General features: G+C 38.2%; 2 protein-coding genes across 3 annotated transcripts in view; both read right to left on the bottom strand.

Annotated features, from left to right (window-relative positions):
* Window positions 1-475: 475 nt before the first annotated feature.
* LOC117936235 (potassium channel subfamily K member 16-like) lies at window positions 476-5,225 on the bottom strand. Its single transcript, XM_034859105.1, has 5 exons — window positions 4,354-5,225; window positions 2,626-2,740; window positions 2,129-2,295; window positions 1,507-1,675; window positions 476-1,342 (listed from the first exon to the last, which is right to left on the bottom strand). The coding sequence occupies exons 1-5, from the start codon at window positions 4,564-4,566 to the stop codon at window positions 1,134-1,136; spliced, it is 873 nt and encodes a 290-aa protein (XP_034714996.1). The 5' UTR covers window positions 4,567-5,225; the 3' UTR covers window positions 476-1,133.
* A 3,457-nt stretch (window positions 5,226-8,682) lies between these two features.
* Window positions 8,683-19,953, bottom strand: part of kif6 (kinesin family member 6) — a 59,465-nt gene continuing 48,194 nt past the window's right edge. The window contains exons 16-23 of one of the 2 annotated variants that reach the window (XM_034858881.1): window positions 16,830-16,880; window positions 15,327-15,411; window positions 15,047-15,182; window positions 13,806-13,882; window positions 11,482-11,568; window positions 11,256-11,360; window positions 9,965-10,080; window positions 8,683-8,827 (exon numbers count right to left, since the gene is read on the bottom strand). In XM_034858881.1, coding sequence (XP_034714772.1) covers window positions 8,805-8,827; window positions 9,965-10,080; window positions 11,256-11,360; window positions 11,482-11,568; window positions 13,806-13,882; window positions 15,047-15,182; window positions 15,327-15,411; window positions 16,830-16,880 — 680 coding nt within the window. In that variant the 3' untranslated portion in view covers window positions 8,683-8,804. Of the gene's footprint in view, window positions 8,828-9,964; window positions 10,081-11,255; window positions 11,361-11,481; window positions 11,569-13,805; window positions 13,883-13,980; window positions 14,054-15,046; window positions 15,183-15,326; window positions 15,412-16,829; window positions 16,881-19,953 lie in introns of those variants that run through there. The other variant, XM_034858882.1, reaches the window with a different exon arrangement.

Raw genomic sequence — 19,953 nt, 5'->3', positions numbered from 1 at the left:
TGAGGCAGAAAGTGACAGTTCTGGCCAGTTTGAATGAACATATAAAAAAGCATGACGTTAAAAAAATCCCTCCTGCTGTATCCCAGCTGCCCTCCTGGGATCAGTCCTGAGTGCTCTCACCTCACACCACCATCTTGATTAATTTGTTTGTTTAAGATAGCCCTCTGTGCTCAATTTACCACAGTTTTCCATCAGTACACAAACATAGATGTGGACTCACATGATCTCTCACACACCAACACACACACACACACACACACACACACACACACACACACACACACACACACACACACACACACACACACAAACACAAACACAAACACAAACACACAACACACACACATAACCACTGGAGTTACATTTGGGTAACATACAAAAAGAAAGTTGCATAAACAGTACAAAAAAAAGATTTATAGTTTTGTCGGAGGGTGGAAAAACATTACAGGATTGTTACCTGAGGCAAAACACATATTTTCATGTTTAGACTTTATAATAAGTATCAATTATATAAGTAATATTTTGCAGAATAACATCTCGGTCAAATCTTGTTTAAAAAATGAAAAATTAGGCAGATGTAGTTTAAATCATTGTTTCTAAATTGAGCTCAGCGTAAATTCAGGCAGGAATACTTCTAAACTAAATCACATTTTACTATTTTCTAAAACTGAACAGCTGTAGATGCGTTCACTTTTACGTTAACCAATCAGAAGTGGCCTTAAATTCACAAGCCAATCACATCATGACATCCCTGTTTTGAAGCTGTCTCTCTATGCTGCTTGGTAGTCAGTTCAGGCTATGAGCACAACCCTCCTCCTCCCCTTGCTCCTCCCGGTCTTCATCTTGCACTGACTCTTCAGCTTGGTGGAGGTAGAATTCTCAAACAAAAAACCTGTATTGTTTCCCCGGCTTATTGTGTAATGTATGAAACCAATTCTCGACGAGACAAAAAATCGAAAAAAAGAATTTAAACAGGAATAAATATGTTGCGGAACACATCTTTTAGCAGCTTTTTGCAAAATGCCACTACTGTTTTCTTAGTGTACCATGTGTGATAATATGTACAGAGAACAGTTACAATATATTCTACCTAGTGAATATTACATGTAGAAAGTCCCGTCTAAGGTCCATTGTCAGATCTTTGACGTGTCTTCTAGTTCACTGGATGGCACATTCTCATCGTCCTCTTGTTTTTTAAAGCCTGGGTGAGTGAGGCCAATCGCATGCTCCATTATTCTGGCTCCCATGTTGAGGATAAGAGCAAGCCAAGCCAAGGCAAAGATGATCCATATGCCTGCAAGGCTACGGTACAGAGAGATGTACTGCTTGCCTGGGTCAGTCCCTATAAGAATCGACAACATCGGGACAGCATTTTGATTTTCTTGCTTAAAACATTCAAATTGCAATACATTCATTGTCTCAAGCCATTACAATTGTTTTTTATCTAACAGATGTGACCACTGTGGCCTTTCCAGCACATTAGTGCTGTTTGCTCTCTCTACTCACCCACTACGTAATCTCCAAAACCAATGGTGCTGAGGGTAATGAAGGTAAAATAGAAGCCCTCGCCAAATGTCCAGCCTTCCACGTAACTAAACAGCAGAGGAGGGATGACCAAAAACAGCACGCTGCCTGTGATGAAGAACAAGCTCACTGCCAGAGCCTCAACTGTTTGCTATAAAAGAAACGGGAAACATTGGGATCAGTTGGGCTTGTCTTATAGGTAGAGCTGGGTCATATGGAGAAAATCCAAACACATCGATGTAGATACTGCTGCAATATTGTAGGGTTGACTATTGGTGCTTTCACAAATATTTTACACAATGGCATTTTTGATAAGTATTCGTCAGTAATGTGGCTCAATTGACTAAGTGGTTGATGGCAAATAAGAAAACAACAATTTACTGTAATGCAGCCTTAAAAACCAGACGACACTGTATCAATGTCCAACATTTGAGATGATATGTAGCCTCGTATATCAATTTAATATTGATATGTTGCCCAGCCCTACTAATAGGTTTGATCTCTACAGTGATGGCTAGAAAAAGCAAAGCAAAAATGAGCACAGACATTTCTAGAAAGCACACCTCAGGTGTTTTTAGAGCAGAAATGTGTAATGCGTCAGTACCTTGTGTGGAACAACTGAGACCATTCCCCTCTCCAGGTGGCCCAGGTGGATGGTGAGACACTTCCCCAGCTGTTTGAGGAAGGCCAGGTTCAGTGGGATTCCACACAGAGCGTAAAACACACAAAACACTTGACCAGATACCGTGCTTGGGGAGAGGTTGCCGTAGCCTGTGGAAAAGCCAATGGTTTGTCATTATTTAATCAAACCAGCAGGGGTGTCCTTGACTAAAGAAATTCTAAGTGGACTTACACTCATATGATTGTGTTGACAAATCGAATTGTTGATTTAATTGACAGATCGGTAAAACCCAGTTTCTCCACAAAAAAACATGCAAAATGACCACTTTAGATCTTGCTTTTACTAGAGATTTGCTCAAAGTTTCTTGGAAATAAGTCATTCAGCATATTATTATTACGGCTATTACTGACTAAGCAACTACGAGGCGGCAGCCCCACAAATCAGACAACTTAAAAGGCTGAATATGGAAAGATGCTCACCTATAGTTGTCACTACTGTGCCTGCAAAAAAGAAGGAGCTACTGAAGTCCCAGTTGCTGGGGTTTGTTGAATTTCCTGAGGGATTAACTCCCCTTTCCCAGGCATCTAAAATCACCTGCAAACACACAAAGGAGTGTATTCAAATCCGAGAATAAGGTAACTCTAACATTAATAAGGCTTACTTGACAGTGGTTCTCAAATGGGGGCACGTGAACCCATAGAGGTACTTTGGAATACTGCAGGAGGTACGTACGATTTTTTGCAGAATGCTGTTAAAACAATTATGTCATGCATAATTCCTAAAATGATCACACTATAATAATTAATTATTTAAGTGATGAATCTTAAACGTTTGAATTGTAGCATTTAAATGTTTTCAGTTACAGAGTTGTTGTTTACTAAATCTATCATTGCCAGCAGTGTATTATAATTCTTTTTTTTATTTTTCTACCAAAAATGTTTTGTGCTGGTCAGGGGTTACCCGGCTTAAAAAAACAAAACAATTCAAAGGGGGAACAATGTTGAAAAAAGTTTGAGAGCCACCGGCCACCATTTGTCAATCATTCAATACATTTTTGTTGTCACGTGAAATCGTTCTAGGTACAATTCCAGTGAAATGTAATCCCATCAGCTCCTTGAACTTGTGCATGATTCATCATAAAGCAGAATGTGGCCATCAGATCGGCACACATAAAAGAGCAGCATGCAAGAGCAATGCAAGGACAGCTCACTGGCTTTATTGCTGTGTGTCTGGTCTCGCTTTGCCAGACCATCTACACGCTGCAGAGTGGAGGAGGGTCTGGCTAGTCCACACAGCATTCCGGAATGTGAGAAAAACATGCTCTGGTTTATTGCCATTTCTTTAAACCAATCCCAATCGTTACGGGCGGTGCTAAACTCCGCACGGAGCCGTTGCAAAATAGTTATGCAAGAGAAAACTCAGATTGGACAGATAGTCTAGCTAGATGTCTCTATTTACCTCCATTTTAGAGATCTGAGGACCAGTCAACTATAGTCCTCATAAGTCCACCGGAGTTTAAAATTCCAACAAAAAAGAAAGCGGAAGGAAGCGGACAATTGGTGACACGTCACACATCCGACCGAATTTGATATGACACATGCTCTGGCATTTTAAAATGTAAATGTATTTGTATTTTATGGTATTGTCTTTTTTGTAATGTCCGTTCTATCTATTTGTGTGTGACTTTGTATATGAACTTATGTACAATAAAGAATTGAGAAAAAAAGACCATGTTTTTTGCATGTTTCCACTATATATAATAAATTATGGCGAAGGGAGAAGGAGTGGGATTAAATCAGTGTATACGTCCTCCCACTCCTGCTTAGACAGGAAAATCAAGTATTTGTTATTCATGTATCTCTACGATTTTTGTAATATTACTTTCGGTATGACCTTTTTTATTTAAACTAAATTTTACTCAGTCAATTTAAATCAATCAATCCATTTTTACATTATAAATTGGGAGCGTTCTACTGTTAAGTTTCAACAACTGTATTAAAAATAAATAAATAATTTTTACTTTGTTAATCCCGCAAGAGAAATGACAATGTTTTTTGTTCACTCTGTTTTCAGAACACACATCACACCCAGGACTGAAATACACCCACATGCTCAGTACCTATACATGAACAAATGGAGAGAAGTCAGCATGAAGCTATTGCCCTTATCAACATAGTAATCCTTAAAGAAGTATAAAGACAGTGAACCTGAACAAACGTCTCCAAGGCTGGTCCATCCAGGCAGGTGTAATTAGCCAAGAAGTTCAACTTCTCGATTTGGAAGTGTATTCGGTTCTTGCTCTCAGCCTCTCGCTCCAGGATCTGGAAGATGGTGGCCCCGACCAGCAGGTATGTGAAGTGGGCCAGGGTCAAAAGTGTTGTCCAGCTCACTTTAACGCGCACCAACTGGAAACTCGCCATCAACCAGCACCGGAATGGACCCAAACACTGATGCTCAAACTCAGAAAAGAGGTTAATCACTTCAGAAAGGACTAACAATAAAAGTCTGGATAAAATACGCCGATTTCATGAATTGTCCACCGAAGACAGCTTCCATTAACTGCAGGTCGGGGCATTCTCCACCAAAAGAGTGAATAGCAAATAGTCAAAATTAAATTTAAAGTAAATTAGAAACAGCTATTAGAGTGCTCTTCCAGACAGTTTTAAATCACAGAAACGTGTGACAGCTCTAACTGGATAACCCTCCAAAGGTAAAAAATCTTGAGTGAATGCTTTCTCTGATTGGTCAGGGTACCATAGAGGTTGGGGCTTTGATTTATGGGTTGCTTGGGTAACGATCAAACTCCTCTTCTCCATTAGCACGACATCTGGACACACACACTTTCAACTGTTTCCACTAATAAGGAAGTGCTGGCAGCATCTTGTCAGCAGAACACAAGTTAATATTTGACCTGACTGCTGACGGTTGTGCTGATACCAGAGCCTTTCAACACCATTCTGCATCGTGGGAACTCATTTTATCCAGAAAGTGTATTTTGGATTGCTGAATTAACCATTTAAATTCTCAGTTCACTGGCCTCATATTTAATTCCTTACATGCCAAATCAGGCTCTTAAATTATTTGACCTAAAGTTTCTGGATGTCCCTCCAACCCCCTATAAAACTCAAAGTGACTGGGCTGTTCAAGCTATGGCCCCCAATCATTGTGATCCTAAGACTCCTCTGTTTGTATGAAAAAAAAAAAAAAAAAAGTTTTTATTCAGACTGGCTTTTGGTTAGTCCATACAAATTGCTATTGACTTTTTTGTCTTTGCTCTTATTTAGCTGCAGCTGTGATTTAAATATTTTCAGCCCTGTGCTTTGTATTATTGCTATCTCTCTTTTTTCAGCTTGTATTGTGTAATAGTTGTTAATGTTAAGCACTTTGTGATTTTCTATCTGTTAAAGGGGCTACATAGCCTAAATAAACCTTACTTACTTACATTTTTACTTTGCAGAAATTGCGGGAGAAAGATAAATAAATAAGATTTAAGAGAAGTATAGAGTTGACTACTTGACTGTAAATGGGCTATAAAACACTTTTTTTAGTCAGGCTTTCAATAAACACATTGGAATATTGTGTTGTGTGCATATCTGTGTGTGTGTGTGTGTGTGTGTGTGTGTGTGTGTGCGCATGCATGTGTGCCTTTCCATACATTTAGATGTATGAAAATTGCAATATGAATAAAGTCTGATTGATTGATGAACCAAAGAGTTGAAAAATGTGTCTGGAGAGGACCTTATGGGGTTTTATGGCTGCAGTGTTTAGAAAGCTGCCATGTTAAAAATGCCGGAGAGGATGTGAGAAAAGCATCAACTTTAGTGTTAATGCCAATAACTACACCTATAATTATTCTTTAAAAAGTTCAGTCCCGCTCAGGTAGATTAGTTTCCCAAAGTGACTGCTTGCCTGCCTGAATAAAACTTTGGGGGGGAGAACATAGTCAACAGTGAGATTTCTACAAAAACTACATATTAAACTACATGATGTAGCCTGTATGTATGGCCAATGTTGAAGAAAAACTATTAAACTAACCCTCTATTGTAAGTCTATCCATTGGAGAATACATTGAGAATATATTGTTTATAGTAATATAATTGTATTGATAAATAAGGCATAAGCAAGCTGAGAAGACCAGTTAAAAGTAATAATGTAGCGGTCGGTGAGCCATTAAATATTTTCTGAGTTGGAGGCATAAATAGACTTTAAATGTAAAAGACTAAATAAAATTGCTTAACATGTAAAAAAAAACATATTGTAGTTTTATTTCTTACATGTTTCTGTTGAACTCGTTTGTATAAATATTGAAATACTATTTCTTACAACTAGAACTGTTCTATTATAATATTTTGAGTGATTATGACCAAAGATTTGTACATTATTATAAGGTCCTGTGTCCTTTTTATTGTATTTTGGGTTCCTGGCAGCTTCATACTGTACGTCATCAGGCTGAAAGCAGAGTGATTGTTTAGAATAAAATACCATGAATGTGATGTAAGGTCAGTTTAAAAATGTTTTAACAAAGACAAAATGTGAATGCGTTGAAAGTTGGCAAAAACGAGTCAAAATCAACCGGAACTTCCGAGTGCTTAAAACAAAATTTGCATTCGCAATTAAGCAACAGTCCGATATATGTTGTGGCATGGCAGAAGTATAGAGCTGTGCGTCATGTGTCATCGCAAACATTGATAAAGGAAACACTATGTTCTCTATGCTAAGCTATTTGATATATTTGATAGATAAGCACCACTGCTATGTAGTCTGACATAGGCATGTTTATTTTAGAGTCAATTAAATCCACACGTCATAAAGAAAGTCACTGATGAGACAGAGAAGTAACAGATATCAAGACTTGACCAAAGAGGGCTCCATCTCCAAGGCAACTGGATGCAAATTGTGCAGCTGCTTGTCATCCGTCAAACAAATCAACGCAAAGCCATGCAAACAGGTTGCTCCCATGTTCACAGGTTGTCTTCTGTTTGGGATGACAAAGGCTCTGACGTGACTGATTTTGATTACCAGCTGAGGCTGATGGTCCGGATACTGTGAAGGTCAGGAGCACTGGGCCATATGTGTCTTATGTATTCATTCAGCGATGTGGTATACATTCAGTGCAAAACTGTGTTACTTGTTTGACCATTAAAAATCAAAATTATAAATTGTCCAGTCCTATGTTGATATTCTTAGTTTGTCTGCTATAATCTACACTTGACTATCAAATTAAATGTATCCATAAATGATCATTCAGCTAATACACAAATATTAACACTCCATGTTGATAATGTTTGTAACCTTATTTGAATTTCAAATACAGTATCTCAAGGAAGCTCTGTGCGGACTGAAGGCCTGTCTAAAATTGTTCCTGTATACAGTAATGATGTAGTGTGCAATTTATTTGACTACTAATGCATTAATATTTACCAATGATGCAACCAAACATTTTAGTTGTCCTTACACCTTCATTCAATTCCCTGAGTCATTTTCCAGTTGTATTCCATAGGAAAATTACCCACAGAAACCCCATACTACAACTGCCATTTACAAGGGAGTAAGAGGTATACGAAAGAAGTTAGTGCAACTTACAATTATTATTTATAGCCGATTAATCCGTCCATTATTTTCTTGATTTATCGATTACTTGTTAGGTCTATAAAATGTCAGAAAATGGTGATAAATGTCCATTTTTAAAACCCAAGAGGATGTCCTTAAATATCGTTTAATACATTTTTTGTAAATCTATTTAGTTTACTGTCATGGAGGAATTGAAAAACTAGAAAATAGTCACATTTAGGAAGCTGTATTTAGAGGTTGTTTTACTTTTTTTTAGTAAAAATGATTTAAACCAATTAATCGGTTATTATCAAAAATGTTGGCGATTAATTTGACAATGAATTGATTAATCGTTGCAGCTCTAAAAGAGATTTAGCATTTGTGATGATAAGAGAAAAGACCAACAGTGACTTGCTATTTCATAAATCAGGATGTTCACCTAAATGAGCAGCAGCTTCCAGCAGAAAACACTACAGGCACATAGGCTGTTAAGGGGGACTAAATAACTGGTATTATGTGTTTGTCAGTGCTAAGCACTCTGGCAAAGTGAAGCATCATCAACTGTAAAGTATCACAGTAATAAGTGTTGTGGCATTTTGCCATCATGTAGCTTTATTTTGTATTTAATATATTGTACAAAATACAGGAACTCTATTTACAACATTTGACACAAAATGTGTTACACTGAGAATAAAATGAAACCAAGCAGAAAAATGGAATGCATTTGTCATTCTGCATGTGGAAACTTCCTGTGATGATTCCTTCTTTAAACAAATACTGGAGCCAGCTGGTTTCATATTGTTCGCTCCTTCCCTTTGATATCTTGTGACAACATTTGTTCAGATCAAATAGCCGGTGCTAGCTGTGATTTTTACTGCTGCTCATTATATTACTGGCACATATTCTCCAGGAGGCCAACAAGTGTGTGTATGCATGAACAAATCTGACAGGGTGTGTGGCTTGTGTTTGGCAGAGGGTTCTTTTTATATGAGAGAGCATAGTGTGTTGTGGACCCAGTTGAGATTATTTCTTCACACATCTTCATTGTCAGTCTATCAATAATGTTTGATACATATTTTTAACACAGATGTGGAGGTTGAATATGCAGTCAGATGACATTACCTGGTGGGCCTGAAATACAAAAACACACAAGGCAGATTAGACATTTACTTGAAGTATTTGAGTAATAAGCCATCAAGCTTTTAGCCATCAAGAAATATGAAAACATAATGTCTTTTTTTAGTTAAAAATCTTTATTTTCAGAGTAACAATCCCTGAATGAAACATTGCTAACCTATGACTTAAATTACAATAATCACATTTAGATATTGTGCTGTCTGTTTCTTCTTGCCAGGTTCCCTTCACCTCCCAGAATGCACTAGTGACATAAAAGGCGTTTTGATAGAAGGGATAGCACCATACAGAGGTTACCAAACAACCAAGGAAAGGTGCTTTACGGTCAAAACAGTCACTATCCAGCTATGTAGTACCAAGGTAAGAAGGCATTAAATGAGTCTTCCTTGACTAAAGTGGGGAATGGAAGGAAAGAAAGGAATAAATCCTTCAGAGGGCAAATTTGCTCCTAGCCTGACAGTTTTTCTGTCTGGTGTATCTGCTCACTTGGCCATCGTTCTGTCTGTTCAAATGACCTCAGCCATTCTGGAGATCTAGTGGCGTACCACAAAGCAGCAAAGTCCACTTTACTGTGTGCCAAAGTAAGCAGCTACACAAGGGTCAAAGGAGAGTGGAGAGTGTAACAGAGAGAAGAACCACGTAAGAGCAAAAGAAGAGTTGTCGTAGAGCTAGAAAAAATGAGAGACTGCTAATGGGGTGAGTGTGGCTTTTGTGAGACCTGTTGGTGTGAAATTATGGGATCTTAACCAAAAAAGAGTTGTTTACTAGTTTTGCACCGCTGCCAGACGAAGCAAAAGTGAATCTGAATTTTAAGCTAATACATGGTAGCTCTATCAAGTGTTTTATCTTACTGGTAGTTTCTAATACAAAACATATAGAATGTGATGTATACCAATTTAAAACAACTGAAAAGCTAAAAAAAAAACATTTTTGATAAAGTGATGTAGGGCATCACTCCATCAGAGGGCAGCATTGAATGCAAAATGCATATTGCGTGAAAGCTAAGTGAGTGTATTATTTCTTTCTTTGTGTGCGTGCGCGACCCATGCGCGCGTGTGTCTGTGTCTGTGTGTGTGTGTGTGTGTGTGTGTGTGTGTGTGTGTTTGTGTGTGTGTGTGTGTGTGTGTGTGTTACCTGTCCTGTTGAGGAGGTGTTCCCTGGCTCTTATAAAGGCCAGAATGTCAGCATCAGCCTGTTTGTCTCCAGTCAGGGGAATAGAGGAGTTTGAGAGCTTGGTGGTGGAAAGGACCCTGAAATATACATGTGTGTAATGTAGTTTGACAGTATCAGCACAGTTTCTGTAACACAAATAAGGACATTATTTGATCTTACTTACTTACTTCCTTAAATCCTTTGTTTTTTAAGTGTGTGTTGAGGGGCATACGCTTGAATGCCCTGACCGTTTTTAACACCCCGGCTGTAAAATGTTTTAACAGTTCTTGTTCAAAAAGCTTTAAGAACACAAGCTAAAAACCTTAAGGTAACAGCTCCCCATATCACGGAGCATAGGTATAAAATAAAAGTATCTCTGTACTACTAAATGGTTGCTGGAGAGACGAACAATAGCATATCTGTTATTCATTGAGTGTTTTGCTGTGCTTGTAAAACGCTAGTTGCAGCAGCAGCATTCAAGCGAGACTCCATGTCTTTGATTTGTTAATAGAGTTTGGAGACATTACTTCACAATGAAATAAAAAAGTTATGGCCAGGTTCATAAGTGAAGAGAAAACACTGCACAGCTATAAAATCTACAGGTCCAAGCTGAATGTATAGACTGTAAAGTGACTGCAAACATATGGAACATACTACTGTAGTACAGTTGCACTTGTGAATACATCATTTACGCATAGTAGTGGACATTACCGGTGATTTTAACAATTTTTACGGCCTGCCACTTTTTATAATGATATCATAATATTTTACTATAATAAAAATAAAGATCCGCAAATCTTCATCACAGGGGTTTCCTCATCATGTCAAATGTGCTGAATTTCAAGTACAGAAAAGCCAGGAGAGCTACACATTTGGTCAATGTAGGTTCTATCATGCCATAAAAAACCAAATCTGTTGTTTCCAAAGCCATCATTTCATTTGTAGTCTACATAAACAACGTTTCGTTTCCAGCATTGTTCAGGTACCGCCGGAAATCCGCGGAATGATCGTTACCTTCTGCTTGTTCCTTTATAGTTTTTTAATTCCGGTGGATTTATGAGGACTAATGGCTATTTTGCAGCGGAACTGTTGCTTTGTGTGGCACTTAGCACCGTCCAAGACACAAAATAATATGCCAATAAACCAGAGCTTGTTTCTCTTCCATCCTGGAATGCTGTGTGGACTAGCCAGACCCTCCTCCGCAGCACTGTCAGGGAAAAGCTGGCAATGCAAGACTAATAATTTCCCACATGCCAAGCAACCCCTCATGTACCTCCACTCAGACGAAGGAGTGAAATCAGTCAACCTCCCATCCAGGGACTTATCCTGCCCCGCTGGGACAGCCGTCAAGGAAGGTACACTTTTGGGTAGGAAGCTTCTGAAATTCACAGAAATGCAATAAATGCAATTTTAGGATGACAAGGAAAAGTGTGACAGGAAACATAATCCGGTATTACCGCCTATGAAACAAATACAAGATTAAGGGAAGCTAGGCTGACCTCAGGTCTTGAACTTTGATGGAACAGTCCGGATTTGGGTCTGGTCCTGCTGGACACTCTCTCACACTGCTGCTCATAGCAGGTGCCCTGTATTACAAGTTAGGAGAGCTTTTTAGAGATATCTTGTCACACCATAATTCCACAGTTTATCTGTATCTTGTTTTGTAGGTGACATACAGCATGTGCTTGTCTTAACCATAAAAGGGAGCAACAATGCAAAGTAGTTTGCATTCTTAACATTTTGGGCACAAGGTATCTGTAGGTTGACCAAGTTACATTTAAGACTTTTAAGATCTTTTTAATACCACATAGAGCACAATTTCATGCCTGTTTCAGTATGAAAGCATGATAGAAAGCCAGTAGAAACAATATGGCCCATAATGATTTCTTTATTATATCACATCTACTTCCTTTCAGTATATTACAATAATGCCCAATGATATAATTAATTGTATAAATGCGAGCTCAAGTGGAAGCAAATGGATCGCTGATTTAAAAATGATTATTTCATTCAAGTTCAGTTAATTGACATTTTCTAATTAGGAGACAATGAGCTTCTTAGCTGCTGTAGCAACAGTGTTTGCTACATGTCTGACAGTGCTGACTGACAGGGAACAATCTAACTTTTCGTTTATAGGTTAGTAATGTGTCCTGACAGCTCGCAATCAGATACAAAACATGTCTGCCTCACAACAGCAGGAAAGCATTTAAGATTACACCTTTTTCATACCTTCTTACAATCACTAGGTAACACATATCTCTAGACCCTAAATGGGGACTCAATTGAATTGTGAAAGGTGTCATTGGATTTAATTGGACTGACCGGGGAGAAAATAAAACACGGCAGACTCAAACGGCTACAAAGAAGTGGGGTGATAGAATGGAGTGTGTTGATGCAGCAGTGCTGGTGGAGGAACATGATTACATCTACTATGACTACTGTCCTCCTCCAGGTGAGTGTAACATGTTGGATAAATACATTTTATTAATACAGTAGCACCAGTTACCGAGTTCATTTTAATTGAAATAGTATAACTTAAGATAATTTGTTATGTAAAACAACATTACACAGCCCAATGATTTGCAATATAATGCCATGTCTTGCAGTGAAGATGGCCAACTTCTGGACAAATATTGTGACATGACAAGTATATGTCGAGAAATGTTTTAATATTGTCCAATTAAATGTTGTTTTGGACCTCAGGAAGACTGGCTAGTCATCTAGGCGTCAGCTAATGGGGATTCTTACAATAAATACAAATAAATAGTGTGAATCAGCTCCCCTACAAATATCCTCATGGATGATAAAGCAAAACAATTCACAATACCTTTCAAAATGCATTCAATAGTTGTTCCGTGAACAGGAGCACTGAGGAGCTCAAAAAGCGAAATTTGATTTTCAGACATGTATTATCAAAACCTCGATAGATAACCTAAGACTTTGGTAAACTCACTTCAAGCGCCAAAACAACTCATAGAACACATCATAAGTTAAGGTTTGTTTACAAAAGACATTTGAGGCCAAATTATCTTTCTCTTTACACATTGCTCTAGAAAAAATGTGGGCCTCACTATGCTGAAAGCTGAGTTTGTTGTGAACATTTTCATATGAAACACATTAGGTTCAGTTATATGTAAATACCTTAAAAAGGTGAATTTAATAAGATACGTAAAAATCTAAGAAAATTAGGTCTCAGAGGATTAATCTAAGTGCCATTAAAGCACAGATGGTGACAAGGTAATAATAAATGAATTTAGCGGAAGTGAGTCAGTGGTGGAAAGATGTTTCTCCTTGTTACTTGGCTGGTTTTTGAAACTTAGCAGAGACTCAAAATATTTGCCACCACATCTAAAAAGCAAACATGCCTTTAATACATCTCGTGGTCAGTTTTCTTTTAAATTTTGTGGAGTTACTTCGTGGAATAAAAACGTACATGTAAGGATTTCCTCTGTAATTTTCTATGTATACAAATGATCAGTCTTAGAAACTGTTTTTTACACTGTAAATACAGCAATTACTTTTGTTTCTCTGCATTTATTCCTCTCACTTTTCTATTGTTAAATATACTTTGACACCTACTGTATATGAAACTTTTGAACATCGCTACTTACCTTTGGTATGTCCTTTGGGTGTGGTTGTTCCACATAAGCCATTACAGGCTTCTACCACACCTTAACATGTGTTCATATTTCTTCAATGTGATTTGTATTTATGTGTGAAACAAATAAACATAATAGGTCTACATATATCCCTCACCAACATTCATCTGTTGGAAGGGATGGAAGGACAGACAAAAAACAGTCATCATCAAAATGTGTCTCACCAAAATCCCGGATTGCTCGGTGAAGACGGCTCTAAAGCTGGTGACCCTTTGTAACATCTGGCCTTGGCCTCTGACTCCTAGTCCAAATCATTGAGAAATTATCAAACTATTTCTGGAACACTTCTCAGCAAAAACATCATTCCAGTTAAATACAATGTGACCATATGTAACTTACAGCTAGAGGGAAACAGAAGACCTCAGGTATTTTGGGTTGTCTCTTACTCAAAGTTTGATTCATTACATGTGTTCTGTTTTCCAAAAACAGAACAATAAATGGTTGAACCAAGCTGCAGGACACAAGTATGCTGGCAGGGGAAAACAAACGGCCTGCATCCTGCTTGGAAGACCTAACTGCACATGTAAGGTCTGTCTGTCAGATTTCCTCTTCTTTCCATGTGTCATTTAGTGATAAATTCTCAAAAAACGCTCCGTTGAGTGAGATATTGTTATCCATTCATAAGATCAAAACCAAAGGGTAAATGCCAGCAGTGTCTGCTGGTCAGATGTGGATGCTCAACATCTTCTTTGGGGTTGGTTTCTGAAATGTGCACAACAGCCATCAAGTGTGTGTGAGACCAGAGGCTTTTAGTTATCTGCAAGTGTTCTTAGCTTGGGAATCTTCAAATCATTTTTCTCTCCAAGCTTTTAAAAACATTGTCTTCCACTATAGTTTACAGGTATTTACTGTACAGTATTTAGGCACAAACAATAAAACTATTATTTGGGACTGAAATAAACACTGACTCACTTTTTATCCCCACTGTGTTGCTGGGAAACCTCATGAACATGTTGTACTTGTTAGGACTCTAACTGCTGAGACTGTTTTGATGCTTATGCTGTGTTGCCTCTAAGCTGCTCTCCAGGCCCTTGTTTGGGTCACATGGAATTCTGTAAAAAAAGAGTTTCTGTGTATTTTCCTCCTACATATCTTCCCACCAGGGCCCATTCAGCATGATGCTTAACAGAGGCTTCAAGGGTCACACTGGTGCCATAAAAGCCTCCAAAGTCAGAGACACATATGTATCAACTTACACGTACACACTAACGCATCCATAGAGGACGATATTCAGAGAACAAACAAAAGAAAACATCCATAAATATAGAGACTAAAATTGAACAGGCCTTCCTGGCTAATTTCAGAAACATATCTTTGACACAGCAGCCTTGCCATTATGTCATGCTTACAGAAGCTTTATGTGGTGTTTTCACATAGATTGGTAGAGAAAATTAAGGTCTGTCACCTGCAAGCTGGAAGCCTCCGTGCTCCACCAGTTCTGGAAGTCTTTCTGGATCTTGACCTTTACCCTCTCCGACAACAGCTGCAGGTGCTCAATCTCTGTCGCCAGCACTTTCAGACGGTCAATGGTGCTCTTGTAACTGATGTGGTAATATTAGCAGCACAAAGTTCATCTTTTGTCCACGTTACACAGTGTGCTAATAAATCTTTGCAGTGTCTTGGGAGAAACTATAAAATGTACATTTGGTATGTAATACATATAAATGATCTTTTACTACACTCACTCCTTTTTTTCTTGCTCAATGTGTTTGCACAGGTTTTCTTCCACCAGGTCACCCTCCTCGACCTCTGAGTGAATCCCGATTACACCTATGGTAGAATTGGACAGGCATATGGCATGGCAAATGTTTTAAAGACGGATGCAAAATGTGGACATACTGTAGATAAAATCATAAATACATTCATAATGTTCTTTTTCTTTTTTTGTTTTAAGTCCAGAAGCTAGTGAGTGTGTTGTGTACACGTGAGTGCATTTTCTTTCAAAGACAATGTTTTCAAGTCTTGGCCCTGGATAATAGAAGCCAGGCTGCGTGGATGAAGTGTTCTCTGATGAGGGACTCAAAACAACAAGAAAGGCCTTTGGGCGCCTGAACTGAAGGGAAATGTTCGTGTGCTTTACAACCAGATATCCTCATCAAAGATTTTGTGTCACTGATCAAAACAGTCAGAAAAGAGTAATTGAAGGAGTCTTAGAGTTGTGACGCCCAGTCTTTGGTCACTAAGCTTTCAGTAAAGCAAGGACTACTGCAAAGTGTTTGAAGTGGGCACTGCTGCACATACTGTAAAGGACAAGAACTCCCACAATGGATTCACAATGTTTCCCTGCCCCACTCTAAAAGGAGTTCAATATCAAATGATGATGATGAACAGAGTTTCCATTTGGGACAGCTTTGTAGATCTTTTCAATTGATACTTGAGGAGCTAACTGTCTGAATTTGAAGTCAGAGTGTAAACCTGGATTCTCAGTTATTCTAAAGCCTAATACAAACCAAAGATTCTCAATGAGACAAGTGGAAACTTGCAACTACCTGCAATGCACCAGTCTGCAGCATTCTATGAAAGGGTGCATTGTTGCCAATTGAACCATTTGTACTTCCATTCTAAATTCAGACTTTCAGACTTTTAATAGATCGACATATCATTTGTTGTGTCTAACTACGAATATGGATAACGTTAGTAATACTAAGTAATGCTTGCTACAGTTGCATTTATTGGTGAAAACGTTTTATTTTTCTCAATCACGGCTACCTCTCTTCAGTCACTCTCTAGCTTGCTCGACCACGTACCGCGGTTGCATTAACATAAAAGAAATTTAAATGGATTATGGATCATTTTATTTCTATAGCTTGTAGCTGCCTTTACAAGCTGACATCGCTATCTATTGGCTGTTGGAGCAGGTGCCATACATAATGTTCTAAAACCAGCCTCCGGAGAATTGACAAATTGAGTCGAAGATTTGCTGGCTTGTGCCAAGCTAAGATGGGACGGTTCAGACCGCTGCAACCTTTTGCTGCAACATTAAATAGTAAATTCTTGTCACAAATTTTTGATCAGAACTGCGCTTAAGTGTTAACTTTAGCGAGAGTGTGATATATGGAGGTTTTGCATAGGATGCATTTAATTGCATTAAGCCTGCATGTACGGTTGGTGGATAAAGTTGGATTTTATAATGTCCTACAGTGGTTAATGTTTTGCTGTGGGAAAATCCATTGTCTGTTTGATCTTACCATGCGCTGCCCTCTGCCTCCTCTGCATCTCCAACTGCTTCTTCAACTCTTCTGAAAAAGTGAGAGCAGAGAATAAAAAAAAAACTTTATAAAACATTTCCCCCCCATTTCTACATTATAAAGCCAAATTATAAATTTTCTTTTACATGAGTGCATGCTTACACTCAGCACCAAAATTACTTGAAACTAACTAACCCCTTCTACGCACTGTAGAGTAATGATTTAAATCCTAGGAAGACATTTAAAGTTGACTTTTTTTTAAAGATAATTTTTAGTTTTTTTTTTCCCTTTATTATAGTGGATATACATGAAAGGGGAAGAGAGATGGGGGATGACACACACAGATTTGAACCCGGGCGGCTGCAGCACACGCCAACATGGGGTAAACGCTCTTACTGGGTGAGCAAGAGGTTGCCCCTTAAGTTGACATTTTTAAACACAATTTGCAACTAAGAATGTGTACTTAATGGAAAGTGCAATGTAAAAGGTCAAATTTAAAATGCAAAGCTTAAATATAAATGCTTAAACTAAAATCTTTGAAATCTTTTGTTGATGGAAAATTGCAATGGAAATAACAAACATCTAATATGAAACTCAAAATGTGAAATGGAAAAGCTTAAATGGAAATACTTAAAATAAAATCTCAAATAGAAAAAAAATTATAATTTGAAATTTGAAATTTTATCTTTTGGATTTTACATTTAGTCATTGACCTTTGATATTTTAAGATTCACCTTTTCCATTTTGATTTAACATTTGGCTTTTCTATTTGGATTTGACAGATTTTAAAAGCATATGTAAATGGAAAGACATGGCCAAAAGATGGTGGGAGGCGCTGAAACAAAAGGGGTGCAGAGGCACTTTATGAACAACAGGGGGAGCTGACTGCTGGGAAGCACACTGAGTTGAGGAGCATCTCGCTGCAAGCAACCATGGCCTTCATCAGCGGGCTGTCAAGTTAGACTTAAGCTTCTCAAGTCCAACAACATCAGAGCAAATGTCTAATTGGCCTTATATTTTTGTAAAACTGCCCATATTCAAACTCTACACAGTTGATTTCTTGCCTAAAAAAGTCTCAAAAGTGAATTTAGTGGTGAAATAGCAGACAAAATTGTAAAAAGCTTTCGGTTGTTGGCTGCTGCTACCATGGCAAACTCCCGATCTAGATTCTAGAATTGACTTCTTTTTTTTATAATTTTTGTGCATCTTGTTTCTGGTTTAAACATTTTAAGTCTCCAAGCCCAAGCTGAGAAAACCCTGATTATCAGGAATATTCTTTCAAACTTTGGAAAGCTCCCTCCACAGCCACAGAAGAGATTAAACAACTGTATTCACAGGCTTACTGCACATGATAAGTAAACTGGACTTCATGTGCTGGTGGAGTGCTCCTTTAATGCACCAGCTTGTTGGCATAGCTGTGATTTTAGTCCACAAAGAGATGTTACAGTAAACACTTTGATTTGTCTTTACACAAACAAATTGTTGATTCTATGAGTCCAAATCATTTAAATTCATAGTTCTTTCATTGATAAACTTTCATGTACAGTCATTTAGTTGTTTACAGAAGATAATCTTAACTTAAGATGGGACATACTTTTGGTATCATAAGGAACTGTGTGAAGCAACAGGGAGGCTTTTTGGGTCACAGCCTCTCTTGTGGCTATAATACTGGGTTAACATATGGGTAAGTCATTTATGTCTGTTCTCCTGTTTCGTTGTCTCTTTTCCCCTAATTGACGTAGTTAATTGCCCTATTAAACATATTGAATTTGCGAGGGAATGCTTTAATGGCAAAGGGCAACTGTAAAATAAATGGACCGAAGCACATTGCAGAGCGCATATTTGCGGCCATTTCTGTTTACACAAAATCAGGGATAATCACAGATACATTTACTAAAAGACAAGAACAGGATGTCATTTCACATTGATAGCATTTGTCAGATAGTGAATTAAGTGAATGAGCATGACTGAGGCAGACTAAAAGATAAAAGAGACACTGAAGGGCTGTTCTCTGTGCATTTCCATTACAATCCCTCCGGTCTTATATCCATGTAGACAGTGCTGTGCTGTAGCTCTTTCTGTAATACGATCCTGACGCCAATCTAAAAGCCGAGATCCAAACTTCAAAAAACGAGAAAACCAGATGAAGTATCATTTTGCAAAAAGGAAAAAAAAGGGGTGTGGGGCTCTCACTTTGTCAAAAGGGAAGATAAAGACAATGAAAGCATTTTAAACCGACACCTGTCCTGCTCCTGTGATTTTAAGTAAAACAGAGTCTCTTATAAAGATCCTGGGATTAATAAAGTATAACAACATAATAATTACAGACTTCAGGTTGAGCTTTACAGCAGCTCTCAGCATTTCACTGATACATGTTTTAAAACGGTCTGGAATCTGCCAACGCAACACACAGACAAGCTCATTTTTCAAAACTATTTACAAACAGCCTTTTGTAAATGGAGACAACTATTAGGAAGGGTTCAGCAGACAGTGACAATGTGAATGGATGATGTGAAACGTTACAGAAGACACACGTATTGTGCCCATGATGGCACTGTTTTTACTAATGCTATGGAGCATGAACCGTGGTTTGGGAAGCCCTGACAAAGCCATGTGTTTTCCGTGTGCAGTTAGAGTAGCTGAGAACGTAAATGAGCTGAGACGCCCTGTGGCTTTGCATTGTGGTCAGGTGGGCAGCCCAAGTCTTCTAACAGACACAACGTTCTCGAACATGACCCATAACTGACGGATGTTTAGTCTACTTTTCCTACAATAACATAAAAGGATTAAGACACATTAATGCCATGTGTATGCCATGTTGACAGGGTGAAGAAGTGCAGTGAGGATATAACAGCAACATGAAGTGCACACTACCCGTGTGGCTTACATCAGTCATGGCACGTACTAAAGCTTTTCAAAACCCCAAGGCCAAGCAGTTATACAAAATGACAACCTATATTTGTCAGGGTCATGGTACAATTGGATGTGCTTGATGCCTAAGTGATGTATTGCCAATCCAATCCAATGCAGATATGAAATATTCTGCTGAAACAATCTTAAATATGAAGTAAGGATAAACTCTGTTGTGGTTGACCATGCTATTAAAACTATACATATCTCAGTG

The sequence above is a fragment of the Etheostoma cragini genome, chromosome 20 (genome assembly GCF_013103735.1).
Source record: "Etheostoma cragini isolate CJK2018 chromosome 20, CSU_Ecrag_1.0, whole genome shotgun sequence".
NCBI lineage: Eukaryota > Metazoa > Chordata > Actinopteri > Perciformes > Percidae > Etheostoma > Etheostoma cragini.
The sequence above is the reverse complement of the archived record's forward strand: the minus strand, read 5'-3'. Positions and strand labels throughout refer to the sequence as shown.